The 24,314-nt window shown below is 39.3% G+C and overlaps 7 protein-coding genes and 1 long non-coding RNA gene across 10 annotated transcripts; 1 reads left to right on the top strand and 7 right to left on the bottom strand.

Moving 5' to 3' along the window:
- Positions 1-1,152: 1,152 nt before the first annotated feature.
- LOC17889075 (BTB/POZ domain-containing protein At2g46260) lies at positions 1,153-3,897 on the bottom strand. Of its 2 annotated transcripts, none has more exons than XM_023784293.1 (6): positions 3,482-3,897; positions 3,255-3,377; positions 2,992-3,107; positions 2,789-2,852; positions 2,260-2,539; positions 1,153-2,179 (listed from the first exon to the last, which is right to left on the bottom strand). In XM_023784293.1, the coding sequence occupies exons 1-6, from the start codon at positions 3,735-3,737 to the stop codon at positions 1,348-1,350; spliced, it is 1,671 nt and encodes a 556-aa protein (XP_023640061.1). In that variant the 5' UTR covers positions 3,738-3,897; the 3' UTR covers positions 1,153-1,347. The 2 variants fall into 2 exon arrangements, with proteins under 2 accessions (XP_023640061.1, XP_006293934.1); XM_006293872.2 differs by having other exon boundaries at positions 3,255-3,389; positions 3,482-3,894.
- A 456-nt stretch (positions 3,898-4,353) lies between these two features.
- Positions 4,354-5,119, bottom strand: LOC111831202. The gene is made up of 2 exons (XR_002834427.1): positions 4,947-5,119; positions 4,354-4,736 (listed from the first exon to the last, which is right to left on the bottom strand). It is a non-coding gene; the product is annotated as an uncharacterized LOC111831202 (long non-coding RNA).
- A 707-nt stretch (positions 5,120-5,826) lies between these two features.
- On the bottom strand, positions 5,827-8,112 carry LOC17888213 (uncharacterized protein At5g41620). The gene is made up of 3 exons (XM_006294034.2): positions 7,569-8,112; positions 7,117-7,239; positions 5,827-7,001 (listed from the first exon to the last, which is right to left on the bottom strand). Exons 1-3 carry the CDS (start codon positions 7,881-7,883, stop codon positions 5,964-5,966), a joined length of 1,476 nt encoding a protein of 491 aa, XP_006294096.1. The 5' UTR covers positions 7,884-8,112; the 3' UTR covers positions 5,827-5,963.
- Positions 8,113-9,718: 1,606 nt separating this feature from the next.
- On the bottom strand, positions 9,719-13,766 carry LOC17889690 (BAG family molecular chaperone regulator 6). The gene is made up of 3 exons (XM_006293535.2): positions 13,534-13,766; positions 11,268-13,267; positions 9,719-11,143 (listed from the first exon to the last, which is right to left on the bottom strand). Exons 2-3 carry the CDS (start codon positions 13,224-13,226, stop codon positions 9,875-9,877), a joined length of 3,228 nt encoding a protein of 1,075 aa, XP_006293597.1. The 5' UTR covers positions 13,227-13,267; positions 13,534-13,766; the 3' UTR covers positions 9,719-9,874.
- Positions 13,767-13,968: 202 nt separating this feature from the next.
- On the top strand, positions 13,969-15,710 carry LOC17888070 (rRNA-processing protein FCF1 homolog). Its single transcript, XM_006294971.2, has 9 exons — positions 13,969-14,164; positions 14,238-14,297; positions 14,375-14,480; positions 14,624-14,666; positions 14,748-14,820; positions 14,917-15,004; positions 15,144-15,200; positions 15,293-15,371; positions 15,473-15,710. Exons 1-9 carry the CDS (start codon positions 14,094-14,096, stop codon positions 15,484-15,486), a joined length of 591 nt encoding a protein of 196 aa, XP_006295033.1. The 5' UTR covers positions 13,969-14,093; the 3' UTR covers positions 15,487-15,710.
- Positions 15,711-17,084: 1,374 nt separating this feature from the next.
- On the bottom strand, positions 17,085-19,658 carry LOC17889500 (protein ABIL1). Of its 2 annotated transcripts, none has more exons than XM_006294602.2 (9): positions 19,271-19,658; positions 18,743-18,825; positions 18,500-18,650; positions 18,307-18,406; positions 18,124-18,216; positions 17,951-17,999; positions 17,813-17,865; positions 17,609-17,715; positions 17,085-17,465 (listed from the first exon to the last, which is right to left on the bottom strand). In XM_006294602.2, exons 1-9 carry the CDS (start codon positions 19,361-19,363, stop codon positions 17,310-17,312), a joined length of 885 nt encoding a protein of 294 aa, XP_006294664.1. In that variant the 5' UTR covers positions 19,364-19,658; the 3' UTR covers positions 17,085-17,309. The 2 variants fall into 2 exon arrangements, with proteins under 2 accessions (XP_006294664.1, XP_006294665.1); XM_006294603.2 differs by having other exon boundaries at positions 17,951-18,035; positions 19,271-19,657.
- Positions 19,659-20,579: 921 nt separating this feature from the next.
- On the bottom strand, positions 20,580-21,849 carry LOC17890388. Its single transcript, XM_006294861.2, has 2 exons — positions 21,308-21,849; positions 20,580-21,125 (listed from the first exon to the last, which is right to left on the bottom strand). The coding sequence occupies exons 1-2, from the start codon at positions 21,625-21,627 to the stop codon at positions 20,738-20,740; spliced, it is 708 nt and encodes a 235-aa protein (XP_006294923.1). The 5' UTR covers positions 21,628-21,849; the 3' UTR covers positions 20,580-20,737.
- A 714-nt stretch (positions 21,850-22,563) lies between these two features.
- LOC17890135 (delta(8)-fatty-acid desaturase 2) lies at positions 22,564-24,297 on the bottom strand. The gene has a single exon (XM_006294147.2). The coding sequence runs from the start codon at positions 24,089-24,091 to the stop codon at positions 22,742-22,744; it is 1,350 nt and encodes a 449-aa protein (XP_006294209.1). The 5' UTR covers positions 24,092-24,297; the 3' UTR covers positions 22,564-22,741.
- Positions 24,298-24,314: the final 17 nt, after the last annotated feature.

Genomic DNA, 24,314 nt, shown 5'->3' with positions numbered 1-24,314 from the left:
GTCTTCCAAAGGTGCCACTGCCACGAGACGACGACCCACGTGTATGGCCACGTTTCTGCCATCATGGAAGCACTTTTTTATTTATTTGCCTCCAATCCATTATTATTATAATAAAATAAAAGGCCCACCGAAGCCCGACAAGTGCTTCGAATCCAACGGCTAGGATAAAACAAACGATCCAATGGTTTAGAAAAAGGCCACGCCAGTTAAAGAGGCCAACGAAGCTTTTTCAAATTTTATTTGGTGCGTTGGCGTAAAAGAGCTTCTATCCACGAAGTGGTCCCTAGCTAGTTTACAAAATGCGACTCACATGGATGTATCTACGTGTCGATCACTCATTCGATGGATTAAGGAAATATTGTCTGGCCTATTTTCTCTCTAACTTTAATTTTTTTTTACTGTTATTTTTTGTGTACAGTACCACAATACATACATACCGCATACGCCTACTAGTATTAACATGATACCTACTGAGGTTTTCGATGACGTAAGCCAAGGTAACAAAACCACGTCAGATTTGAATCTGCACCGTCGAGCTCGTCTTTGCCAGCTTTGATGCCGCCTCGAGCAAGAAAATAAAAAACGTGTGTTTTATTTAAAACTATCGAGTCATCTGACGTGTTTTTTGATCAAATAGTAGTACTGTAGTATTTTATTATAGTATATAGAATATTAAAAGACATTATTATTTATTAATATTAATATGTAGGTGTTGCTACGTGGGGACGAAAGTCAGAAAAGGAGATTTAAATCCAACGGCTCTAACGTGTCCCCGACAATATGACGTGTCTGTCTGGTAAGCGGATAGTCTTCCTTACGCTTTTCTGTGGGCCAATCAACATGTGACGAGGACTCTAAATTCTCTGATCTGATTTTACTAGTTTACCCTTATGACTTCACACTAATCCCTCGACGTTACCACTCTCTCGCTACTCTAGCCTAGCCGGCCGCATTGTTTGAACTTTGAAATTAAACAAAAAAAAAGTCTCATGTTAGTTCACACACTACGTGCCATATTATTTAGCTTTACATTCACGACACCGTGAGGGTAGGTAGCAGGCCCAGGCCCAGGCCCAATATTAGAAGGCTAATCTCCAAAGCTAGGCCCAATTTAAGAAAACACAAATTATATATATATCGTCAACGAGTGTGAATAGAGAAGATAAGTAAAGACCAATCCAGAATATATACAGAGCGAGTTGAGGTACTCCTTAAACCTTACTTTTTCTGCTCAAAGCAAATTATAAAAGACACTCGTGGTTGTTAGAGCTGCTACATGACGAGATAATACAACTTTTATATATATATAGATGGAGATTGATAGAAAGAGATTTAGAGAAAGAACAGTCAGTGAAGGTCTGTGGAACGTTTAATAGTGAGCTCAGCTCTGAGATGGAGAATCCCATTGATGAAATGCAGACTATCCTCGGCCATGAATGAAGTCCACGGTACCCCAAACAGGTTTCTGTAACCTACCGCTTTTCCCCCTGTGAATGTGTAGTTTCCTTTGTATTTGCTTACGAATTCTTCTCCTGGTTTATTTTCTCTAGCCGCAAATTCATAGTCCACAGCAAAACTCACCGCTCCTTTCTCTTGCATCCCGAGGAATAGCCCAAAGCAGTGGAACGAGCTTTGCTGGTCCATGTTGCAGTGCGCCGACAGGAAGAACCCTTGACCTCCTAAGTGGAACGCCTGAGAATAGACTCTTCCCGACGGGAATAATCCCGCGCATTCCTCTCTCTTCAAGTCCAGGTACACTACACATTGCGGGCGAGGAAGCTCAAACTCCACCACTTTTACAGGTCTGTATTTGTAAGCCCTCTCTATGAAACGGCGGTTCATGGAGTCTGATCCTTCACCTGCAAGGATCCGTTGCCTGTGTGGGGCTTCTGCTTTGAAGAAGAGCGCTTCTAATACTTGCTTTGATGCTACTTCATGCTCAAAATCGCTGCACGTAAGTACCTTTTTCAGCTTTCGACACGTCATGTATGGGAAGCGGATGTAGAGCGCAAGGCGAGAACCCAGAATCTCCCTACGGTCTTCCAATGAGCTGTACTGTCCCCTTGCCCATTTTAATACAAAATCATAAACAGCATCCTCAGAAGCAATTTGGAGATCATCACTTGATAGTATTGCCTCGATTCCAGCCAATGGTAAGGCCATAACCTCATCATGAAACCTGTACAAGATGGTAGCACATGAATACACGGATTACAGAAGATTCGACTAACTGCATTTCAAATCACTTGACAGTCTTACTTGGTAATATCCTTGTAACGGGAGGCAAGGAACTGCTTTGCTGCATCGGTTAGAGGTTGGACTGCTTCAGCCATTAAAACACTAGAGGGAAGCTCGAGATACAGCAAAGCGGAATCAGGGGTCATGGGCATATTGCGCAGTTGTCTACTACAATACCTCATGCAGGAAGCAACCTCAAACTTGTCAGCAGCCATAAGCACATCTAATAAACCAGGTGCTGTTGTGACACTTAGAGAGTTGCTATACATGAAGTTCAAAAGCTCCATCAAAGCACCTTCCTCTGCCATACACATAAAAGCAGAACATGAGAAATCAACATGGTGGACTCTCTTAAAGCTTATACCGTTTCATGGATACAAAATTTTATATATACAAATCAAAGCCAGCAACTGATTTAATGGATGATGCAAGAGGAATAAAGAATCAAAAATAAATAAGAAGCCAGTAGAGAGTTATCCAATTGAAACCAATAAGACGAGGCTGACAAATAGCAGAAATGGAGCAAAAATCTTGACTTGAATTGTCGTACCTTGTGCACTAATTCTAAGAGTTACGTGTCTTTGTTCTGATTCCCTCATTCCATTAGAAAAAAGCTACAACAAGGTAAAGAAAACAAGAAGCAAAAGATAGCATTACGTGCAAGATAAAAAAGAAAAAAAGAAGAGAAAAGAAAAAAAGAAGAGAGGAAACAATTGGATATTGAAGAGGAAAAAAAAAAAGAAGCGTTAATACCTTATAGAAAAAAGGGCTTTTTGCAGCCAAGATGGGAGAACTAATATGCAGTTCTTTAACTCTAACAACAGAAGAGTCAATACCCCAATTTGGCTCACTAGATACATCGTCATCACCTACAACACCATTTATAAACAAACCTGGAACGTTTCAGACAAATTACTTGAACAGAAATAGTTATTTTGAAGATTACTTAAAACACATAAAAAACTCCAAACCCAATCACCCGAGAGAAGTAAGAATAGTTGCTAAAAAATAATTACCTGATAGAGCCTCTTCCACCATTGCCTCTCCTTCATCGTCGAGATTATCACCACCAGGACAATCATCCATATCAGGTTGGTTGTTATCGGTTAAAATCTGCTCTTCGGCACATGCCACAATGTCTGAAATCGCAACTGGAAATGAAAGTTTTTCTTAAACATTAAAAGAGACGAAAAATATAAAAGCCCTAAACCAGAAACCGATCAAAATCATTCTAAAAACGTACCACCATTGTCCTTTTTGTTATCCTCTCTTCTCCGCTTGCGATGACGGGCCCAATCGGCAATACTCGTACAGCCTTCACCATCGGACCTAGAATCGGAAGGCCCACCCAAGATCTCGATCCGGAGCAAACGGTCGGAGAAGTTACTGTCATTGAAAGCGAAACCAAAATCACCTTCGGGAGACGAACCATGGCGAGAGAAAGTGGAATCCATCTCTGTCTTAGGGTCGAATAGATCGGTATTATTGGAACCTCTCATCCTCCTTTTCCGAAACCCTCTTCTCCGTCTTCTCTCCGGCGAGAACCCAGCAGAAGAATCAGGATAACAAAAAAAGAGGGTTCAATTCGAAAAGGACTTTTTTTTTTTTTTGAGGAACGAATTAACAAATGAAACCCTAAAAAAGTCTCTCTCTTTTTTTAAACTCCAGAAAAGAAAGGACAAGAGAAGAGCTGGTCGACGTTGAACGGTTATGGCTACAGGTCGGTGACGGATAAATTAAATGAAAGGCTAATTAAAGTAACAAAAGAAAAAAGAAAAGAAAAAAGAGGTCTGTTCGTCGTTACTGCCTAACTAATTAGTTAACCGGTTCAGTCTTTTTGATTGTAATGTAATAAGCATTTTGGTTCTTTTCCTGTAGTATGCATAATTCGCGCCGGTTCGATTTTAATTTTGACTTAATACAATACTCTTCAAATTTATTTGTTCGAATTCGATTTTCATTATCTTGAAAGTAGTTTTAAGTATTTGTTTGGGGGAAGATTTAAAATTTACATAATTAGAAAGAGAACAAAAAGTTGAGAGTTTTATATTTTATGCTGCTCTCTCTCTCTCTCTCTGGTCAATCAATCAAAGCAAATTTAGGATTCGTGATTGGTTGGAAAATATCAAATTTAGTAAGAAGACAACTCGTTCAACAAACGGCAATGTCTTCATGTCATTACAATATATTAGTAGTTGGAATGAAACTTTGGAATCAAAAGTCTAATTTGGAGTTTCATCTTGTGTTATTTTGTTAATTAGGTTTTGACCGGGTGATTGAATTTTATAGACAGTATTGGACTAATCTCCCGCATACATACACACCTCTTGCTCTTGCCTCTTGGTAGTCTTACACATTGACAAACCTGTACTTCACTATTGTATATACTCGTAGATATGATCACTTAAAGTCTTAAACAGTTTCGATTTAATGTAACAACTACAATCAAACCAAAAAAAAGAAGCCATTAATGTCGCCTGCAAGTAAAACATATCAACCTGAAAAAGGAAAAAAAAAAAAAGACGTCAGAGAGAAAAGAAACATTTTTCAAGCACTGATCCAACAGAGAAGGAGATCAAAAGGAGCTCCCTTCAATCCAAACGAAGAGAAGAGAAGGATATATATATATATATATATATATATATAAAGAGGAAGAGAGAAAATCTAAGAGCTCATGCAATCCCCTTAAAGAGCTGATGTTAACCTACTCTCAATGAGGAATCCATGAACACTTAAAAGATTCTGCTTTTTATGTTCCTTAAATCTTGTCCTCCTCGTTTTGGACCAAGGGAGCTCCTAAGTTCCTTACACTTGATAAAAACCAAGGGAAGAGTTTGACATATTTTTTCAAAAGAGTTGCAAAAATATGTGTGGTGATGGTTTGGGAGTTTAAGATGATGATGTGAAGGGAACATATAGAGTATGAAAGTGATTTTATAGATGAAAAAAGAATAAACACTAAGTCTATGTTAATAAAAAATAGTATTGAAAAGTACTATAGTCAGTATAGAAGACTAATGGCAGTAAATCCTATTGTCCATTAATTAGAGATTGAAAACATAATCTTGTTGACTAGAGTTTCTCTTTTAGAGAAGAGAAGGATCGATACGGTTACTCGTTAGGTTGCAATGTGTTAAGTGTTAACTAGCAAAATAAAATACATCTCATTAGTTGTCCTTAGTTGCAATTCTCGTAATTGTTATATATGCAAGTCTCTCTTGAGGCTTTTGATTTTTTGAAGCACACAAATTGAAGAGAATGCATGAGGGATGAGGCAGACAGAGTTTGGTCAAAGGCTATTTTACCTACACATGGTTTGACTTGTCTTTATGCCTAATCTGTCTTCTTCGAGAGTAATCGGTTTTGTGACTTTTTGTCTATTTTTACGTTAGATTCATATTTCCAATTACTAAAGTCATAAATAGTTGACCGGCGTTGTGAATGTTGTTGACAAGAGTTGTTTGTTTTTCTTCTCCTTAGATTGATTGTTTATCACAATTAACTATATTCTTCCCCTTAGATTGATTGTTTATCACAATTAAACAACAATACTATTGCGTTTTTTTTTTTTTTTCCAATTACATGATCTTAATGACATATCATGTAAAAATAATATACAAACTTGTGGAAGTTTTTCTCCAAAAGAATTCTTCCCTAATAGAGAGATTTTAAAATCTAAAACTAACAAACATTAACCTTACAACTACACGAGCTATCAAACTGGCTCATCCTTGAACCAGATCACTCGGACTCAACTCTGGTTTCAAAGGAGAACGTAAACGTCGACTCTCTACACGAGCTTCCATCAGCTTATCCTTGAGAGTACGATGTTTATCCTCTCCCATTGCCACATTCACATTCCTCTGACGAATTCTCGAGAAAGTTCTCGACTTTTCTTCATTCTCATGATCATCAACCGTCCTTGGACTACTCTCTGGATATATCTTATCTCCTTCCGAAGACATAGATAGATTAAGAACTTGGCCTGAGCTCTTCTTAAGTTGCAATTTGTTATCTCTTCTTGTTCGCTTTCCGATCCCTTCTTCGAGTTCCTTCAAGCAAACCCTTTGATGCATCGAAACCGAATCATCTGGTTTTGCTCTCAAGCCACTTCCTTTACTTGAATGTGATCTACTCTTCTCCTTACGTCGCAAAAATGTTTCAATGCCTTTATCATCTTCCTCTAGCTTCATTTGTAATCTCTGGTCATTCCATACTTCTGCGATCTGCACAATCACTTTATCACTCATAGGTGACTTGTTCCCAACCCTTCTTGCCTTATCTTCATAATCTTTAACTGCTTTTGCAAACTCGTCGCAGAGATTTTCCACAACAACACGTTCCTGTCTCTCCTTTTCAAGATCTTTTAAAGCTTTTGATAGACAATGCTTCGCTTCACAAACCTCTCGTGTTAGCTTCCGATGCAAAGTCTCTGACTGCTTTCTAATTTTCCTCTCATCATCTAAATCCTTCTTCATCGATCGAAAAACACCTTTTACCTCTTTTGCTTCTTCTTCCTTTAACTTCCTCCCTCGCCTATCGCTTTGCTTTTCTCGTTGTTGGACCTCCTTAATCTCGGCTCTACATTCGTCCAACTCCATCTTTAGAGCTCTAACCAAAGACATATTGGCAGTATTCTGTTCCTCGAGACTCCATATCCGGTTTAGCACCTTGAGAAGCTTTGTAGAGGAACCCAAACCATAGCTCGCAGACTTAACCACCGAAGAACCTGTCTGACTAAACGCTGGTCTACGCATCACAACCTACAAATACGTTAAGCCAAGACACACAAATCCAGCTCAAAAAACAAGAATGCAAAAAGTCATTTCCTAAATTACATTTAGAGTGAACGAAGAGCAAAAGCATTGATTTTTGCACCTCCAATGAACTACTGGTGCAACTTGCAGGAGAGATTGGTTGCAAGAGATCGCCATTCCTACGGACCAGTCCATGATCACAAGTTGCTACAATTTGCCTCCTCAGGCTACCTCTGCTAGGTGGCTGCAAATCAAAACTCAGTATATATAAACGGTTCCTTTCTTCCACAAAACGTTCAAAGTTCTAAGAAAATATAATTCCAAGGGATCTAGTCGACCCATCACAAAAATCACAACTCTTACGGCCATGAGATTTGTCCGGTAAAATTTGGTCATAGTCGATTTTTTCCGGTAAACAATTTCCTCAAGACCCCATCATAAAGAACAACACTTTGAGAGGAAAGAGAATTCTCCGGTGGAATATACTCTAGACTCACCATAAAGATCACAACTTTACAACCTAAACACACAAGAAGGCTAACTAAAACCCTACATAAACCCGAATTTGTTCACCTGATGATCATGAAGTGGCCCACAGGAAGGTGATACCACATCTGAATCCCGTCGTCGACACCGTCGTAACCCAATTCTTTGCCGGAATTGTTCAGTTTCCCACAAATCGGCGCACAATTTCCTGACGGAAACCTCCGGATTCGTCAAAAACTCCTTCGTCTCGACGGCGGCAGAGGAAGCTCCGACTCGGTGCGGCGGCGAAAACTCGAGGCGCCAGGTGGGTGGAGGAGTAGAAGGAGCAGCTCTCCTACTATAGCCCGTAAAACTTCGTCTAAGCTTTTTCTCCATTTCCCCTTCTTCGCATTCTTTCTCCATCTCTGTTACTCGCTCTGTTTCTCTTTCTCTTAGACCCTTTTTACTGTGGAAGTTTGTCTTCTTTCTTCTTCTTCTACTTGAGATGGGGAATGTCCAATTTCTGAGGCTGTAGAGATGTTTTTGTTGTCTCTTGCGACTGGAGTCCACAGTTGTGTCGTCGACTCTCTCTGTTTCTATTTCTTTTCCTTAAAAATTCTCTCAGATCATACAATACTATGGCTTTATCCTTAAACGAGTCCATCTTTCTTTATCATTTTTATACCAAATACCCAAAAAAACGTGATTAGTAGTGTACTGATAAGTATGATTGTAATTCCTAATAAATCCTAGTTAATACTCTACTTTTCTTTCTTTTGATATTTTCAAATAGTTATCACAAATATCCAAAGCCTATATTACTCTGCCCCGACAAAGATTACGAGTTCACTCTGACTTTTTCTTCTTCCCGACAAAGCCATAGATTTTTATTTACTGCAAGGGGAAATATCTCTCTCGCTCAGATACTTCAGAGTCAGAGACAGAGGATGCGTGTGAATTAGAATACTATGTGGAACATCTCTTTTTTCACCTTTTACTATTTTCCTTTTTCTCCGAGCGATATTTTCCTCTATTGCATCACAATAGTTACTAACACTGTGCTACGTTACAGTGGTGCGGTAAAAAGTTCCGTTGCCAGCAACTATAGTAGTCATTCAGATACATGTTGTTTATACAATCTCTACTTTAGTTACTGCATATGTCATATATATTTTTATTTTTGGTGTTCCGAACAATTCACTATCCAAAACATTTTTGAATGTGTAAATAATTACATAAGTGTGTGTGTGTGTGTGTGTTGATGCGTTTTAGATAACTGTTGATGGATGTGTGCAAGTGGGTGGTGAATTAGTTAACTAGCCTAGTAAATTTTTGGGATTGAGAGTAGGCTAATAGAGTCATTATGAGACTAGAACACGAGTTAAATATAAAACATTCGTATCAGCAACAACCATGCTTGAAAGATTCCTGGTCCTTTGAATGCTATATGTATAGTCTACAACTCCAAGGCTTATTATGACCAACACTGACAACACTCCCTTTTTTTCAACCATAGATTAGGTGAGAATGAGATTAGATCATTACTTGTTGTTTCTCTTGCACATGTTGGGAAGAATATTAGTTGTTGTAATGAAAAAAAAAGCACAAAAGTAAACATAAGAGATTATGGAGATGAGTGTTAAATGGCGTTGGGACGTGAAACGGGACCACGAGAGATGAATATTTGGCGGCTAATAGACAAACTAACGTGACGATGAGAAAGACGAAAACGAAGAGTGGAGTTATTGGCACGAAAAGGATGACTATGTCCGCACGAACCACACACTCATTGTCTTTCTCTCCCTAATACTAATTTGAAATGGTGAAATTGAATGTAATAAAAGAATTTTACTATGACTTGTGGTCCACCTATGGTATTAAATTTAAACCTCATTCTCTTAATCATATGTGTGCATGATGAAATTCACGTAGACCATTATAAAACCTACCACACTTACTTCTAGAGTTTTCAAATTTTCATTCACTATATTATGGGACGTGTAATATTGTTGCAAGAAAATAAATGAACAATAAATGGCAAAAGATAAAAGATAGTTAGACCACCAATAATGGTGGCCTTAACAATATTAACATCTGAAATGTGTAATAGACCAACTTATTGTATAGGCCTGAAACATATATCCGGCCTTTTTGTAATATCGGGCCTTAACACTGTGGCTGATTTTTTTTTTTTGTTGGCTGAATCTTCAAAAAGGAAAATTCGAATGGGTTGCTATTTTACGATCACAAGACAAAAATTGATGTTTTAAAAAAGAAAATTGGCTAAGATATTTCATATTTGTCAAACATAGAGATAGATTCTCGTCAGGCAATTTTTTTCTACGTTTTTGATACTTTCTCTGATGGAGTTGGATACAATGAAAAGAATCAAGACATATCAAGGTTTCTGGTGGTTATAATACGGCATCGATCGAACTTGAGGATATTGGTTTAGTTGCACGACGTCGAATCTGTGTCCTCTTTTTACGTGACAGTTTCTTCTCAAGGCTTCTGACCCGACCGGTTAATTTCGATATGACTTCAAGTTGTTCTCTGCCTGCCTTAACCAACGTCTCCATCGTTTCCTTGAATCGCTGGTTCTCCTCCATCAGCCTTTTGGTTTCTTCTGATATCTCAGGTTCAGTGGCTTCTGTTTCCGGAGGCTCTTCTTTAACGCCTCCTGTCTGTAGAGGCTGCTCTTTTACAACGACTCCTGTCTCTGCAGGCTGTTCTCTCACAACGACTCCTGTCTCTCCAAACTGTTCTGTCCCTTGAGTCTGCTCTCTCACAGTGACTTCTGTCTCTCGAGACTGTTGTTTTTCATCTTGTAGCTCAGAACTCTCTTGGCCTATGCCTTTGTAGTTATCGAGCAAGTGGTAAACGTCAGTCTCCTCCTTTCTCACTATTTCAGGTTCCATTGCAGTCACTTGCCCTTCATGAGCATATGATGATGAATCTTGTGAAAGAATCTGCGTTTCATCGTCAGTCACTCTAGCAGGTAGCTCTGAGACCTCGACATCTTTTCCTGAAGGCAATACTGTATCATCATCTTCCTTTGTGTCTTCTTTCTCTGATGCGTCGGCCTGGGAGGCATCAGAGACTTCGGTAGCGTTATCCGGGTCCTGTGTAGAGCTTGTTCCATGAGTCTCTTCCACCACTTGTCGCAATTCATTCAGTGGCTCTTCTAAACTCTCCACCACGGGTTTGTTTTCCTCGATTTTGGTCACTGTCATTCCGTTCCCATCAGCTAACGATGGCTTAGACACAAAAGTCTCGCCCTCTCCAATTTTCAATGGAATGTTTGTCGAGGAAGCAACCACCTCATTTTCAGTAGTTTGCTCAGGATCCGTTCCCAAGGTTTCAAACAATCCAGTTCCCTCTTCTGCGTCAGCATTCGGTTGCTCATCTGTTCTATTCAAGTCGCTCATAAGATCATTGCAGGACAGGACAAGAACCTTCTTTGTATTCGAGTCAGATACCATTTTGTTCTCTTCTGCGAGCTGGGAGTGCTCCAAGTTCTCTGGAGATTCACACGGCTGAGAGTTAATTACAAATTGTTCATTTACAACCTCTTTCTCTGCAATGGCGGCGCTGCTATATTTCACGGAGTCAAGCTTCTCTTGAATGCTGGAGAGCTCTCTGGCCAAAGATTTTCTGTAGTGTCTTATACTGGGATGCAAGCCCTGCAGGATAAACATAAGTATCAGAAACGTCAGCAACAACTTTACACAAGAATACATACTTGAGAATTATTTCATCCAGCCGATGAAATCCATAACAACAGAAGATTAGTTTTTCATGCAATACCTGGACAGCATCCACTTTTAATAGAAGGTTCATCACCATTTCTCCTAGAATGACAATCTCCTTCTCTTCAATGTGTTGATCAGTAGAAACTTCTAGCGCCTGAATACGATTTTTAACATCACCCATCTGCTCGCGGATAGTGGCTATCTCCTTCAATTTCTTAGTTGGCTCCCATCTTCTCACATCATATCCGCGGTACCTAGATTGGATAATTCTAGCAGCTTCGTCTTCCGTTAAGGTCTTCTTTGCAGGTTGTTCTCTATTTTCTTTAGTTTCACAAGGTTTAACAATCTCACAATTTGATCTTTCTTGCAAAATAGGATTGCTCTCAACTGATTCTTGTTCTGTTCCTATTGCATGTAAGTTTCCCTCAGACATCTTCGTTTCTTTCTTTACCTCTTCACATTTCACACTACAAGCTTCAGGAGCAGTCCTTGATTCAGCCTTCTTGGAGCAAAGTGAGCGCATGACCTTAGTCTCCTCTGACGCTATAGATTGTTCCTTCCGTTTAGGAGGACTTAGTGACTTGGAACCACCATTTCTTTTCTTCGGCAACGGATCAACGCGTAGACAAACCGGTGGCAGCGTGGATGCTTTTGAGGGCGACGAAGACTTCTCTTTTTCTGTGTTCTTAACTGGCTCATTATTCGCAATCTTTTTGATTGGCTCCGCTGGTTTTGGCAGCTGGTTTTCTGATAGTTTCACGGGAATATTTCTTGGTTCCTGTAGATGGTTCTGCACTGGGATATCTCTTACAAAACTTTTCTCCTCCGCATCTGAGAGAACATTGCTCTCACAGTTCCCTTCTTTGCTTTCTTTTTGGTTTATCTGACCTTCATTTCCATGGTGATCAGAGGCGCAAGACTCCATGTTACGCTCTTTATTACCACTCTCCTTACTCTCAGAAGCTTCAACATCTTCCCATTTCCCATAAGATGGTATCCAAAAAATAGGATAAGGAAGCTGTCCAGGCTCTTCTTTATTCTTCTGAGTCTGCGTTTCCTTCACATCTTGACCCTGCAATAAGGAATTCAACTTGTTTATATCAAATGGGCATTCCACAGTTTTCCCATTCTGCATCTTTTCCCTGTCTTCATTACTCCTCTCAGAAGCATCAACATCATCCAATATCTCATGAGATGGAATCCAAGAAGTAGGATACTGAAGCTGTCCCGGCTTTTCCTTGTTCTTCTGGATCTGCGCCTCCTTCATGTCATGACCCTCCAATAAGGATCTCAACTTGCTGATAGGGAGTTCTACGCTTTTCCCATTTTGCGTCACCTTTTTCCCATCTTGACTCTGTATCAAGGACTTCATAGCGCTATTGTCAAATGGTGAACAACTATTCCAAGACTTTGGAAAGTTTTTCTGCATCATCATCTTCTCAGGAGCATTAACTTGAGAAGGAGGCTGGTTATGGTTCCCTGAACCAGGAGAGCTTCTATGCTCCTGATAATTCTCATGAGGAATCCATATAATAGGGTAAGGGCAGTTGGTTGAGCGAACTGGAAGTACAACTTCTCCTTGGTCTCCTTTCTCAATCTCGGGCTCATGCTCTTCGATCACAACGCCTCTGCCATTCTTTTGGGGAGAAGATGAACATTTCCCACAGTGAAAACCAACTGGCTTCCCAGGCACATCCTTGTCAGAATCATACAAAGGTTGATAACCAACTGGAAATGCTGGATGAGCGTAACAAGGAGGAACGTAGGGCCCGTGAGGAGGGTTAGGATAGAACCCGGAATGGCTCATGCAGCATTGATGGTGCGGTACTTGTAAAGGATAAAAAGGAGGCCAGTGAGCGTTGTACGCAGGAAAATGGCCCTGAACGTAGCTTCCATGACAAGGTGATGGAGCATCCATTGACATATGCTGAGAGTTATTCCCAAACCCTTGATAATAGTATCCCTGTGGTCTCATTTGACATGGTTGTGATGAGTCCATGTACACAGGCATCATTTCCGATCAACTTCAATTAACAAAAAAAAATTCTGGTACAACTGCAGCAAATACCCAATCGACAAATTTTATTAGAAGAATACCTTTGGATAAATCAGCAACACAGAGTAATTCACTTCTTTGATTCAATCTATACTTAAAAAAAAAAAGACACTAACTAGCATGACGCTAAAAATCTACGCAGCTCACTAACACTAGTTCATCCCCGGAACAACAATTGTTCACAGCTAAATCATCGCATCTATCAGAATTATAACAAGAGTCAATTCTTAAACTAATAATCAAAAGGGAAAGCGATGAATCTTACAGAATACACGAAAAAACTTCCACAAATTCTGATGATGTCTCCTCCGTCTCTCGCTCTTACTCTCTTCCCAAATCAAAAATGAAGATATCTTCTTTGATTGCAGCTTTTTTTTTTCTTCTATGGATAGTGAAAAATCTAAAGACATTTCTTGATTTATAGAAAGACGAAGAACATGTGGAGGGAAGAGATATTTCTTCTGCTCCTCTCCAGATCATTCTCGCATCAACCAACTTTGAAATATCTGGAATTTTCTCTTCGTTTCTTAAACCAAACACATGTGACAGTGATATAAGAACCTCGCTTCGCCTCTGAATTAATGGGCCATATTTGATAGGCCCATATGTCTCATTATCGGGCTTCTAATTGGGTCGTATTTTGAGGGTTAAATATGTAAAATTGAGTTCGTCTTACAGTGTTGTCGGCCTCCGTCTCTCATACCTTCTGAAACAATTCGAAAACCTCTCCGCCTCCGCCGATTCTGACGCACCTCGCATCACCTCTTCTTAGCTTCCCGTTCTCTCTGCTTCGTTCTAGTGTTTTTGTTACTCTTTGCTTCAAATATGGGAAGGGCAAAGAAACCTCAGAAGTTTGCTGTCATGAAGAAGCTGATAAGCCATAAAGCTTTGAAACAGTGAGTAAACGATTCTTCTTCCTGCAAGTTTTAGAGGTTATTATTATTGATGGTTTTTGTTTTCTTTCTTCAGTTACAAGGAAGAGATTCTGAATCCAAACAAGAAGGACCTCACGGAGCTTCCGAGAAACGTGTAAGCTTTAATCCTGTTAGCCAAGTTGTCATCATTGGTTTCCTTAAAAATTTGGTTTTGATTTGATTTTGGATCAGTCCGAGTGTTCCTGCAGGGCTTTTCTTTTCTTACAACGCTACATTGGTTCCTCCTTACCGGGTTTTGGTGGATACTAACTTTATCAACTTCTCTATCCAGAATAAGGTCAGTACATCTTCGATTACATTTCTCTACCACAGAGCTATGATCAGAATTCTCTATTTTTTTTAAAAAAAGACCTGATTGGATTCTCATTATGGATCTCTTGGTATCCTTTTTGTTTACTTATTTTGCTCTGGTTTTTATAGATCGATCTTGAGAAGGGAATGAGAGACTGTCTGTACGCCAATTGTGAGTTACTTATACTTTGATTGGTCTATAGGCATGCAATTTTGTCTCTCTTGTTAACCTCTAATTATCTCTGGTTTGAAGGCACTCCTTGTATCACGGACTGCGTCATGGCTGAGTTAGAGAAGTTAGGTCAGAAGTATCGGGTAGCTCTAAGGTAAAGTTCTTAGACTTCTCAATCAAGGGTTTTCAGTAGTATTGCTTCATGGATTTGTTTCGTTGATTACTTGTTGGTTATTATAATATTTGGTAGGATTGCTAAAGATCCTCGCTTTGAAAGATTACCTTGTGTACACAAAGGGACATATGCTGATGACTGTCTCGTTGACCGAGTTACTCAGGTAATGCTTTGTTCCTGGCTTGTTGAACTTTGTATTCAAGACTCTGTAAGGATGTACCAATGCTCTAGTCTTATGGTTCTTGTTGTATGCGTTCTATCTTTTGTATGTTTCTTTGATATTCTTTTCTTGCAATATACAGCATAAATGCTTCATAGTGGCTACATGTGATAGAGACTTAAAGCGAAGAATTCGAAAGGTGAAGATATAGTCTATTGTATCAGTGCTTTTGTTTATGTCCATGGATGAACTCTTTGGATATTATTAACTTCAATTTTTGTTCGTTTGTAGATTCCTGGTGTGCCGATCATGTATGTGACACAACGCAAGTACTCAATAGAGAAGTTACCTGAAGCTACACTTGGTGGAGGTATGTTTATTTCGCCTGGGACATCTTAATCTCCTGTACCTTGGTATTTTTAGCCTATGTTAATCAGCATGTGTAACCTTTGGCTGTTTTTTTCTGTGCAGCTCCAAGACAGTGATTATTTAATAGAGACCTTTATGGATTCCAAGAAGCTCTGAAGCGCGAGTTAGTATTGATTTAAGCTATGACTCCAAAGATTTGGAAACGCTGTGTTGTGTTAAGAGATCTTAAGCCCTTTTTGCTCTCTGTGTTGGCTTATCTGTTGTTAGTTTGATACAAGGTTGGTTAACTACATCAATAGAAATCTTTATTATGCTTAAATCGATTACACAGTTTTGTTTACGACGGACCAAAATTATGTCTTGCTGTACTTCGTACGTTGATGTGGTGAACTGGTGATTAAGATAATTACATGAAAATCAACATGTTGTTAAGATAAAAGAAACGTGATATGAGATTAAGGTTTCCTTCTCAGTACAAAGAGTTGGTGTTTTCACGAGTTGCTTTCTGTTTGACGAAGGACGCAGAAAGAACACTCTTTCTCCGGACAGGAGCTTGAATGATCTCTTGTCGTGGGTTGTTGTCAATTGACTTGTGTGCTGCCAGAAGTTTAGGAACCTCCAAATCCTGAGGAAACCACAAACCTGTCTTCTCAAAACCATATACGTATCTCATATAATAAATATACAGCTCTTTAATTTAGTCTGTTGCCTAATCAAGCCAATTAACTACTCGATATTCATGCACATTTGTTCCATGTAAGCTCTTAAGATTTACCTTATGCCTGCTTTGTGAGTTTCAATGTATATCATCAATCTCTGATGCAAGTCTTGAAGAACAGTAGTACACTAACCGACAATCATTAATTTGGTCCCATCATTAATCCACAAATCTCTTATCGTATATTATTAATCTCTTAAAAATGGCTAAAACTATTAGTAACCGCAGCTACTCTAGACAAGAGAGACACAGTGATGAACAAAGGGAAACACCATTGAACTACAATAGTTTCCCCTGGCAGAAGAAAGACATCTCGGAAAGTTATCATCATAGTTAGAAACACGGATGCAGTTTGCGGTCTCAAGGCAAAGCAAAATTATTGATCAAACTACAATAGTTTCCCCTATAATCAATTTATGCTTAAAAGTGTTAATGCAGGGGAATCGATCACCAACGACCCAATGTGATATTCTTCTTCCTCTTTCTGGCGCTTGTGGGTCCGATAAAGAAATGTTTTCAACGAAGGCACTTTCACGGTAAAGTTTGTCAAGTTGTCATCCTTAACACGTCGTTTAACACACAGTTGGAGGAGAATAGGGGAACTTGATAAAAGCCTAGCAAGAGATTCATCGTCTTTGTAGACCCCATTGAAAAGATTCAGATATAAGAGAGACGGTAGGCTAACCGGGAAAGAAATGTCAACTAGAATCTGGTTGGATAGAGTTAAAGTAAGGAGCGAGTTGCATGTGTAAAGGCTCTCAGGGAAGCTTGTGGGCTCTCCTGTCCAGAGGAGCTTGAAATTTAAATTTTTCACACCGTGGTTAACTGCCTTGTCAACCCAATTTAAAATTTTCACACCGGTATTCATTTGTTTTCTAATTTTTTTTTCTTTATTATTATTTGATATACATTTTGGTTGATGATGTCAAATACATTTCATGACGGATCTTAAGCGATGAGGCTTATCTGTTGTTAATTTGATACAAGGTTGATAACTACTCGAATAGAAATGTTTATTATGCATAAATTTGGAAACCATATTCTTAAATCTATTACACAGTTTTGTTAATGACAGACCAAAATCATGTCTTGCTAGACTTCGTACGTTGATGTGGTGAACTGGTCATAGAGATAATTACATGAAAATCAACATGTTATTAACATAATAGAAACGTCGTATGAGACTGAAATTTCCTTGTCAAGTACAAAGAGTTGGTGTTTTCACGAGACGTAGCCAGCTTTGAGCTTTGGTGTTTTCTGTTTGACGAAGAACGCAGAAAGAACACTCTTTGTCCGAACAGGAGCTTGAATGATCTCTCTTCGTTGGTTGTTGTCAACTGACTTGTGTACTGCCAGAAGTTTGGGAACCTCCAAATCCTGAGGAAACCACAAACCATAGACGTATCTCATTTAATAAATAAATAGCTCTATACATTGAGCTTTTGCCGATGTATGCCAATTAAACTACTCGATTCATGCGACATTTGTTCCATGTATAATTGTAAACTCTCAAGATTTACCTTATGGACAACACCGTATGCCTGCTTTGTGACGGTAGATACTGCAGGAACACCTGAGACATGAGAACCAACCAAAGGCTTCTTGTTCACAATGTTTTCTTCATCACCTGCATGAGTTTCAATGTATATCATCAATCTCTTCGCATGAGGTGTATTAGAAGAAATGCTATGTTTGAGTCCTTTTCAACTCCCTGTTTCTCGTACCTACTAGATGGAAAACTCCAGATGTCTTTGTGAAAGCTTTTGAATCTTTGGAGCTGCACAATATATATATATATATATGTATCAGTTGTCTAGCTATCAAGAACGTGGGAAACAGTACTAAAGCTTATGTTGACTCACCTTGGCGCAATTGTGGATGTTCCTTTTAGGGTAGACTTGGTCTCTGAGCCTAAATGCCAGGAGAGTGATTTCGATGCAGGGGCATCTAAGTGAGTGAAACCAAGCATTACTAAAAATGTTTGATATTTGACTACTTATATCAACTAATAAGCTCAAAGAGGAGGACATTGAACCTGAAGGTTGAAGACGGGATATAGCTTGGTAATGATTCTGTCTTGTGTCAGTTCGTCTGAGAGGACTAAAGTGTACCCGCTTGTTAACAGAATCTAACAACAGTCAGAGAAAGAAAAAGAAAAAAGATTCAGATTTTACTAGTAATTAACCGCATCTTAACAACAGCCAAGAAAAACTCTTACTGGGTAGAATGTAATGCTTGTGATGCAATGGGATTACTGCTAATAGCTGTTGCTGTCTAAGACCTTCTTTGTCGATATATGTCCGGCATGTAAGCAGTTGCTGGTGTTAAGAAGATTAAAAAAAAAAAACTTAAGGGAGAATGTCTACAATAGATAATAAGATAAATGAAGAAGAGTGTGAGGGTGTTGTCACCTGGCTAACACAAGAAGCTCTCAACTCCATAGTTGATATGTCAGAATTCTGCTGATCAAATAGATCAGTAAGCTTGGAAGCAACAGTTCCAAGGTGATCAACAGCATTGACAAGAGCCTTTACAGTGTAGTCCTTCAAATTGTCCAATACCCTAACAAAAAGGTAATGTAATGAGAAAATATGAAGAAGAGGATAATCATACAAAGCTATAAAAGTAAGTAGTTGAATATAAGATGATGTTACATTTGCTTTTGCTCGCTATGTAGGTAAGATTTTTCACAGTAATCAGCAGCAGAGTAAAGCTGAGGCCTCAAGTTCTTGAGCTCCTGTTACATAAAAGTGGAAAGAGTAAATTAAATAACAGTATAAGCCAAAAAAAAACAAAAAAAAACATCAGTTTCTTTCTGGAGTCGTCTCGAGGTAAAACTCTAGATCACAAAAACTAAACAAACAAACAAATCATAAAGCTATATAAATCAAGCTATAGTCTTAAAAATCCCAAGAGCTACTAACATTGACCCCAGATGCAAATCTTGAAGAACAGTAATACACTAACCGACAATCATTAACTTGGTCCCATCATTAATCCACTAATTAACAGCCAACAAGACGACCTTCCTCTCTTAATTTTTTTTACTTCCTAAAACGTGTATAGTCTAGTGTCTACAAAGAGATGATGGATCTGGCTCAAACCAAACCCAAGTTATTGTGATCGTGGCTGCTGTTAATTTAAGAAGATATAAATATAGAGAAGGAGGAATAAGAAGAAACCTGCAATGCCTTAACGAAGCTCTTGCTGCGTTCCATGGAAACCTCGTCGAAGGTCATCGCCAAATGATCCATGCCCGATATCTCCGTTTCCATTTAGCTTTTTTTGTTTTTTTCTCTTAAAACCGGTGAGATTAAGCGATCAGAGGGAATAAATAAGAGTAGAAATTACGGCTCTGAAAATGGGATTACTGTAACAATGTTTGTTGGAATTGATCGGTGATGTAAAGGTTTAGCTTTCTGGTGAGACGGCTAAGCTAACTTGACAGAGAAAGAGAGAGAGAGAATAGGAAGAAGAAGAAGAAGGTGAGTGAAGTAGAAGCGATTCTAATTCCAAAGGACTCAAATGCCATTTTTGCTTTTAGAGTTTTTAATAAAATAAAAAGTATTACTTCTGTAGAAAACGACTTTGGGAAAGACGCACTATGTTTTTTAAATAAAAATAATTCATAATACAAAAAAAATAGTTTTTAAAATACTGTTTGAAGTTTCCGTTTCATCTTCAAGCTTGTATTAAATAATGGTTTGATCATATCTCTATCCTCTCTAAATTGCAAATCTCTATAATACAAGAATTGGATTAGTTGTGAATTATTTTCAGTCAGACAATGAATTTAAAATTAATGCAGTATAATAATCTGAAGAAAATTAAAATTAATAATTTTTGTCGAGTATACATAAGAAAAAATCTCCTATCTATATAGATAGTAATTTCACATGTCGTCCTGTATTTGCTGCTTTAATTGCCGGTTGTTGGTAACACATTAAATGGTAGTATTGTTTTATGTGTGTTGTGTGGTGAGATTCTTATGCAGGCATTTAAGTAAAATCGGAGGTGGGATCTAGGGGTACAAACAAATGACGGAAATGGCCTTGCAAAGAGGACCGGTCAACGTTACTGGATTTTTAATGACTTCCGGCTAGTTGCATAGTGCATGGAAAGAAACGCTGGCGAACACGTCAGCATTAAGCCAGCTTCTCATCCTTTAACACGTGTGGATTAGCTGTCGTTAACGGACCTGCCGATCTTGCACGTGCTAAGGCCCATGGATCCATCATGGTTTTTACTGGCCAATTATCATTGGCCCCAATTTTTTATACCTCTCTCAGTCTCAGAAAATCACTTTTGTGATCTGCTTTCAATGATTCAGGTGAACTGAAAAAAAAACTGGCAGAAATGACCAAACAAAGTTTTGTGGTAATTTGCAACAGCATGATACTGTACTGCAAATGGTTAAAGATTATGTACTTGTTAATTTATGTAGTATGCTACTTTGTTATCATCTTCCAACATGTATGATGTATATAGGCATTAAGGCAGGCTTCCACAACATTCATATCGTTTTATTTATTGGGTTTATTTCATTCTTCGTCATATATATATTACACACACACCACTCTCTATCTATAGCTACACGAAAGACTACTACTATACACAACACTAAGTATGTTTCAGAGGAAGATGATGAATCAATCTCCAAACTCAAAGTAGGTCGGCTTGGGAGTCGAAGGGCAGCTAATGGCTTCAACAAGCTCTTGAACAGTGAGCATTTGAAACTTTGGAGGCGAATTGATGGCTATGTTATCCACTTTATGTTCATAAATCTTCCCACTCTTATCGAATTTATACTCAGAAGTCCCATCGAATCGACCACGAGTCTCCCATGGGCCACGAGGAATTCCGTGAACAGTCCATCGTATCATCAGAGTGTTCTCTGTGGGTTGCCAAACACTAACAATGTCGACACAAAGTGCTCTGAAGAAGATCCTTCCATGGAAACGTAACGCCCAAAATATGGATTTGTAGTTATCAATTCCCATGAATGTGTTCATGGGGTCTCTGAACACAATATCATCCCTGTGCGAAATTAGACATTCAAAAAACTGATCAACACAAAACTAACCAAGAACAGAACAAACAGTACACATAAAAGCTAATCAAGGATATTTGAGCATGACACTAAAGCAGAAAAATATTTGAGATAGCTAATGAAGAACAGTTCAATAAGATGATCTAAAAACGAGAATCTTCATGGAAACCTGTAAATGTCAAAATTAGGCTCTTTGTAGAAGAGCAAAGGGAACTCTTCTCGGATACTACGAACGGCGTGACCCATATTGACATAGTAACCCTGCTTATCTTCTCCTTCGCCTCTGCTAATCTCGCAATCTTCTTTCACCGGAGCTGAGAATTTCCCGAACAACCTCGATTTCTGATTCTTAACACCAGACAAATCTCTGGCGTCAATCGCCGAAACCTTAACCTTACCCTTTTTACTCCTCGTAATCGAAGGACCTACACTCGAATTGATTCTCGCCGAGACGGTGGGAATCTCCGGCGAACGAACAAGGAATGCCATCGGAGAATTGAAAAAGCGGGAAGAAGGAAGACTGGAGATTTAAACAAGGGCAATCATGTTGTTTTAGGATACTCCAATATTTACTTGGAAGAGAAAGGGATTTTGCAGAGGAATATGCTGGCTGGGCTTCTTGGATTCAGAGAGAAGACGAGAAAAGGCGCGACGCGAGAGGATAGGTCAGCAAAATTCTCTTGAGGATAATCTTTAGTTCCGCATGGATAACGATTCCAGAGACTTGTCATCGTCAACGATTATGATTGTTGAAATTTCGTGAGATGTGTTAGCACAATACGAAATTACATATATGAAATGGTCCATTTATGCTTATTGGGCTGCAGGTGCCTAATTAAAGCCCATTATTATAATACAGTAATTATAGAAAAACCCACCTAGCTAATATAGACTTTAAGAGAATTAAATAAAAGGAAAAGGGGCATTTAGCGATCTTTCAAAGAGGCCGAGAGGTCCAAGTCCAAGCAATTTCATACGATGTATGACTGTAGTGTACGTGGAAGCAAAGTTACACAGTGTTTTACTCCGAAATTTTTTTTTTTTGTGTTCTGATAAACTCTATTTGGTATAAAAGCATTCAACCCTTGACGCTGACGGTGTGATGTTTCTGTGACACATATTGAAATGTTAGTTTGAGTATACGACAGAAATTGCGAACTTTGCATTGACGTGAACTCAAAACAATTTGGTTTGAAACTCCATTTTTTTCCGGTGGTTTACTTTGTATGTTTATTACAGCTGCACAATCCTTCTTGTATGTACTATTTAGAACAACTATGCTTTATTAGTGGGCAAAAATTATTTATCAAATTACTGTAGATGTTTAGTGATCTTCATCATTCTGCGCATAGCCTTTTTCATTTTCTATGTTCTGTTACCACACATCTATTCAACTTCTGCTTAGAACCTCCCGAAACCATAAACTGACCACAACATAAAGATAATATTGTATTTTAATTTGATCATGGTAGAGTTACACCTAACAGTTCAAAGTTCAAACTACTGTAATAAACAAAAAAAAGAACTCCACAAACGAAATTAAAATACCAACAAAACCGAATCAAACCGATCTGTATGTAATCAGAAAATTTGATAGCCTGTTTTAGCCATGAGTATTCACAGCTTCCCAAAGCAAGTTCTTCAAGACAGGATTGGTGACGTCCCTAGCTTGTATGGCTGCATTCTTAAGAGTCCTAATCGTCCACACATTAGCCTCCCACCAAGAAAGACTTCTATACGGAAGATTATGCTTCTTACAAAGCTCCTTAACCACCGGCGACACTGTCCGGAGATGGCAACGAGGAAGCCGAGGGAACAAATGGTGCTCTAACTGAAACTGCAAACCACCAAAGAACCAATCCATATACGATCTACACGAAATGTCAAGCGTACCGGCGGTTTGTTTCTCGAACCAATCGTTTCCGTTTGGTGGACCGGTATAAACATCAGCGGCGAAATGGTTTAAACAGAACTGAACGTGCTGAATGGCCGTGACGGCGAAGCTCACGAAGACGAAGATGAATCTCTCTTGCCAATTGGGAAGGAACGAGACCAAGAGAGGAAACCATGTCCAGAAAACCAAAATGCCGGCGATGTTCAAGGCTCGATCCGGGACGTGGCGTTTCGAGAATAGCAATAGGAAGGTTTGGATGAAGAGATTGATTCTTCCGACGCACATTACAGGGTAAAACGTCCAGTGTTGGTAGCTGATTAAGAATCGAGCTAGAGGATCGAAGGTTAATGTCCTGCCATAGAAACGTGACGTCATCGAATTGAAGAATTTGGTAGAGACGGCGAAGATGGGGATGTGTTGTAGATCCGGATCGTGGTCGAGGCTGTTACAAGCCATGTGGTGAGCGTTGTGAGTCCATTTCCACCACGCGATTGAGATCCCGGTGAGACAGTTCCCGGAGAGAAGCTGGATCAGTTTGTTACACGGTTTGGTTGACGTCACCGTGTAGTGACCTGAATCGTGGCCGACGTAAGCGCTCTGGATCCAGAGGAGGCCGAGTAAGACGGCGGAGATGAGGTGAGCCCAGACGCTGGTACACGCCAGAACGCCGTAGAGAACCGCAGCGAGCATTACGCCGACGCACGTGAGCGTGTAGAGAGTCACGTGACCCTTTTTGTCGAAGAGGCCGCGTTTGGAGAACTCGGCGGCTAAACGGCGGTAGTCACGCGAGACGTCGGACACGTGGAAGTCTCTCACGTGGTAACCGTTGTGGAGCTTCTCGAGGTGGTGCCATGCGGTTCCGGGATGGTAAGCGATGAAGGCGTCGGTTACGTCTTGGCCGGCGAGATTGAGAATCGCTGCTTCGCCTCCGGGATGAGATTTGACCCAATCGGAAACGTCGTAGACTTTACCTTGAATCGAAATCCATAAATCTCCAGGTTGGTCGTGTTTTTTCAGATCCTCGCTTGTAACGTATCTCTTCTTCGTTTGATCCGCCATTGTTTAAAATAATTTTTCTAAGATCCTCCAAAACAAATCCCAGAAATTAACGGAACCCAATTTTGAGAAAGGTCGCAAATGCAAAACCTTTCTCTCTATCTGGATTCGTAATTCACAGGCTTTGAATCGATTCTAAGCCTTCTCTTCCTTTATATTTTGAATTCTTTTGGTTTGTTTTTACTGTGTTTGGAATCGGTGTTGGAATCTTTGACACATTTTTTCT

This window comes from Capsella rubella, unplaced genomic scaffold (assembly GCF_000375325.1).
Source record: "Capsella rubella cultivar Monte Gargano unplaced genomic scaffold, Caprub1_0 scaffold_4, whole genome shotgun sequence".
NCBI lineage: Eukaryota > Viridiplantae > Streptophyta > Magnoliopsida > Brassicales > Brassicaceae > Capsella > Capsella rubella.
Note: the sequence above shows the minus strand (reverse complement) of the source record. Positions and strands in the feature narration are given on the sequence as shown.

Coding starts and splice junctions, on each gene's coding strand:
- LOC17889075 (XM_006293872.2), bottom strand. CDS start 3,737: ATGAGAGGTTCCAATAATACCGATCTATTCGACCCTAAGACAGAGATG. Junction 3,108..3,254: donor GGTGGAAGAGGCTCTATCAG/GTAATTATTTTT, acceptor ATGGTGTTGTAG/GTGATGACGATGTATCTAGT. Junction 2,540..2,788: donor TCTTAGAATTAGTGCACAAG/GTACGACAATTC, acceptor TGTGTATGGCAG/AGGAAGGTGCTTTGATGGAG.
- LOC17888213 (XM_006294034.2), bottom strand. CDS start 7,883: ATGGAGAAAGAATGCGAAGAAGGGGAAATGGAGAAAAAGCTTAGACGA. Junction 7,240..7,568: donor GGCCACTTCATGATCATCAG/GTGAACAAATTC, acceptor TTTGATTTGCAG/CCACCTAGCAGAGGTAGCCT. Junction 7,002..7,116: donor GCACCAGTAGTTCATTGGAG/GTGCAAAAATCA, acceptor ACGTATTTGTAG/GTTGTGATGCGTAGACCAGC.
- LOC17889690 (XM_006293535.2), bottom strand. CDS start 13,226: ATGATGCCTGTGTACATGGACTCATCACAACCATGTCAAATGAGACCA. Junction 11,144..11,267: donor TAAAAGTGGATGCTGTCCAG/GTATTGCATGAA, acceptor TTTATCCTGCAG/GGCTTGCATCCCAGTATAAG.
- LOC17888070 (XM_006294971.2), top strand. CDS start 14,094: ATGGGAAGGGCAAAGAAACCTCAGAAGTTTGCTGTCATGAAGAAGCTG. Junction 15,005..15,143: donor TCGTTGACCGAGTTACTCAG/GTAATGCTTTGT, acceptor TGCAATATACAG/CATAAATGCTTCATAGTGGC. Junction 15,201..15,292: donor TAAAGCGAAGAATTCGAAAG/GTGAAGATATAG, acceptor GTTCGTTTGTAG/ATTCCTGGTGTGCCGATCAT.
- LOC17889500 (XM_006294603.2), bottom strand. CDS start 19,363: ATGGAAACGGAGATATCGGGCATGGATCATTTGGCGATGACCTTCGAC. Junction 18,651..18,742: donor CATAGCGAGCAAAAGCAAAT/GTAACATCATCT, acceptor CCTTTTTGTTAG/GGTATTGGACAATTTGAAGG. Junction 17,866..17,950: donor ACATCCACAATTGCGCCAAG/GTGAGTCAACAT, acceptor TATATTGTGCAG/CTCCAAAGATTCAAAAGCTT.
- LOC17890388 (XM_006294861.2), bottom strand. CDS start 21,627: ATGGCATTCCTTGTTCGTTCGCCGGAGATTCCCACCGTCTCGGCGAGA. Junction 21,126..21,307: donor CCTAATTTTGACATTTACAG/GTTTCCATGAAG, acceptor AATTTCGCACAG/GGATGATATTGTGTTCAGAG.
- LOC17890135 (XM_006294147.2), bottom strand. CDS start 24,091: ATGGCGGATCAAACGAAGAAGAGATACGTTACAAGCGAGGATCTGAAA.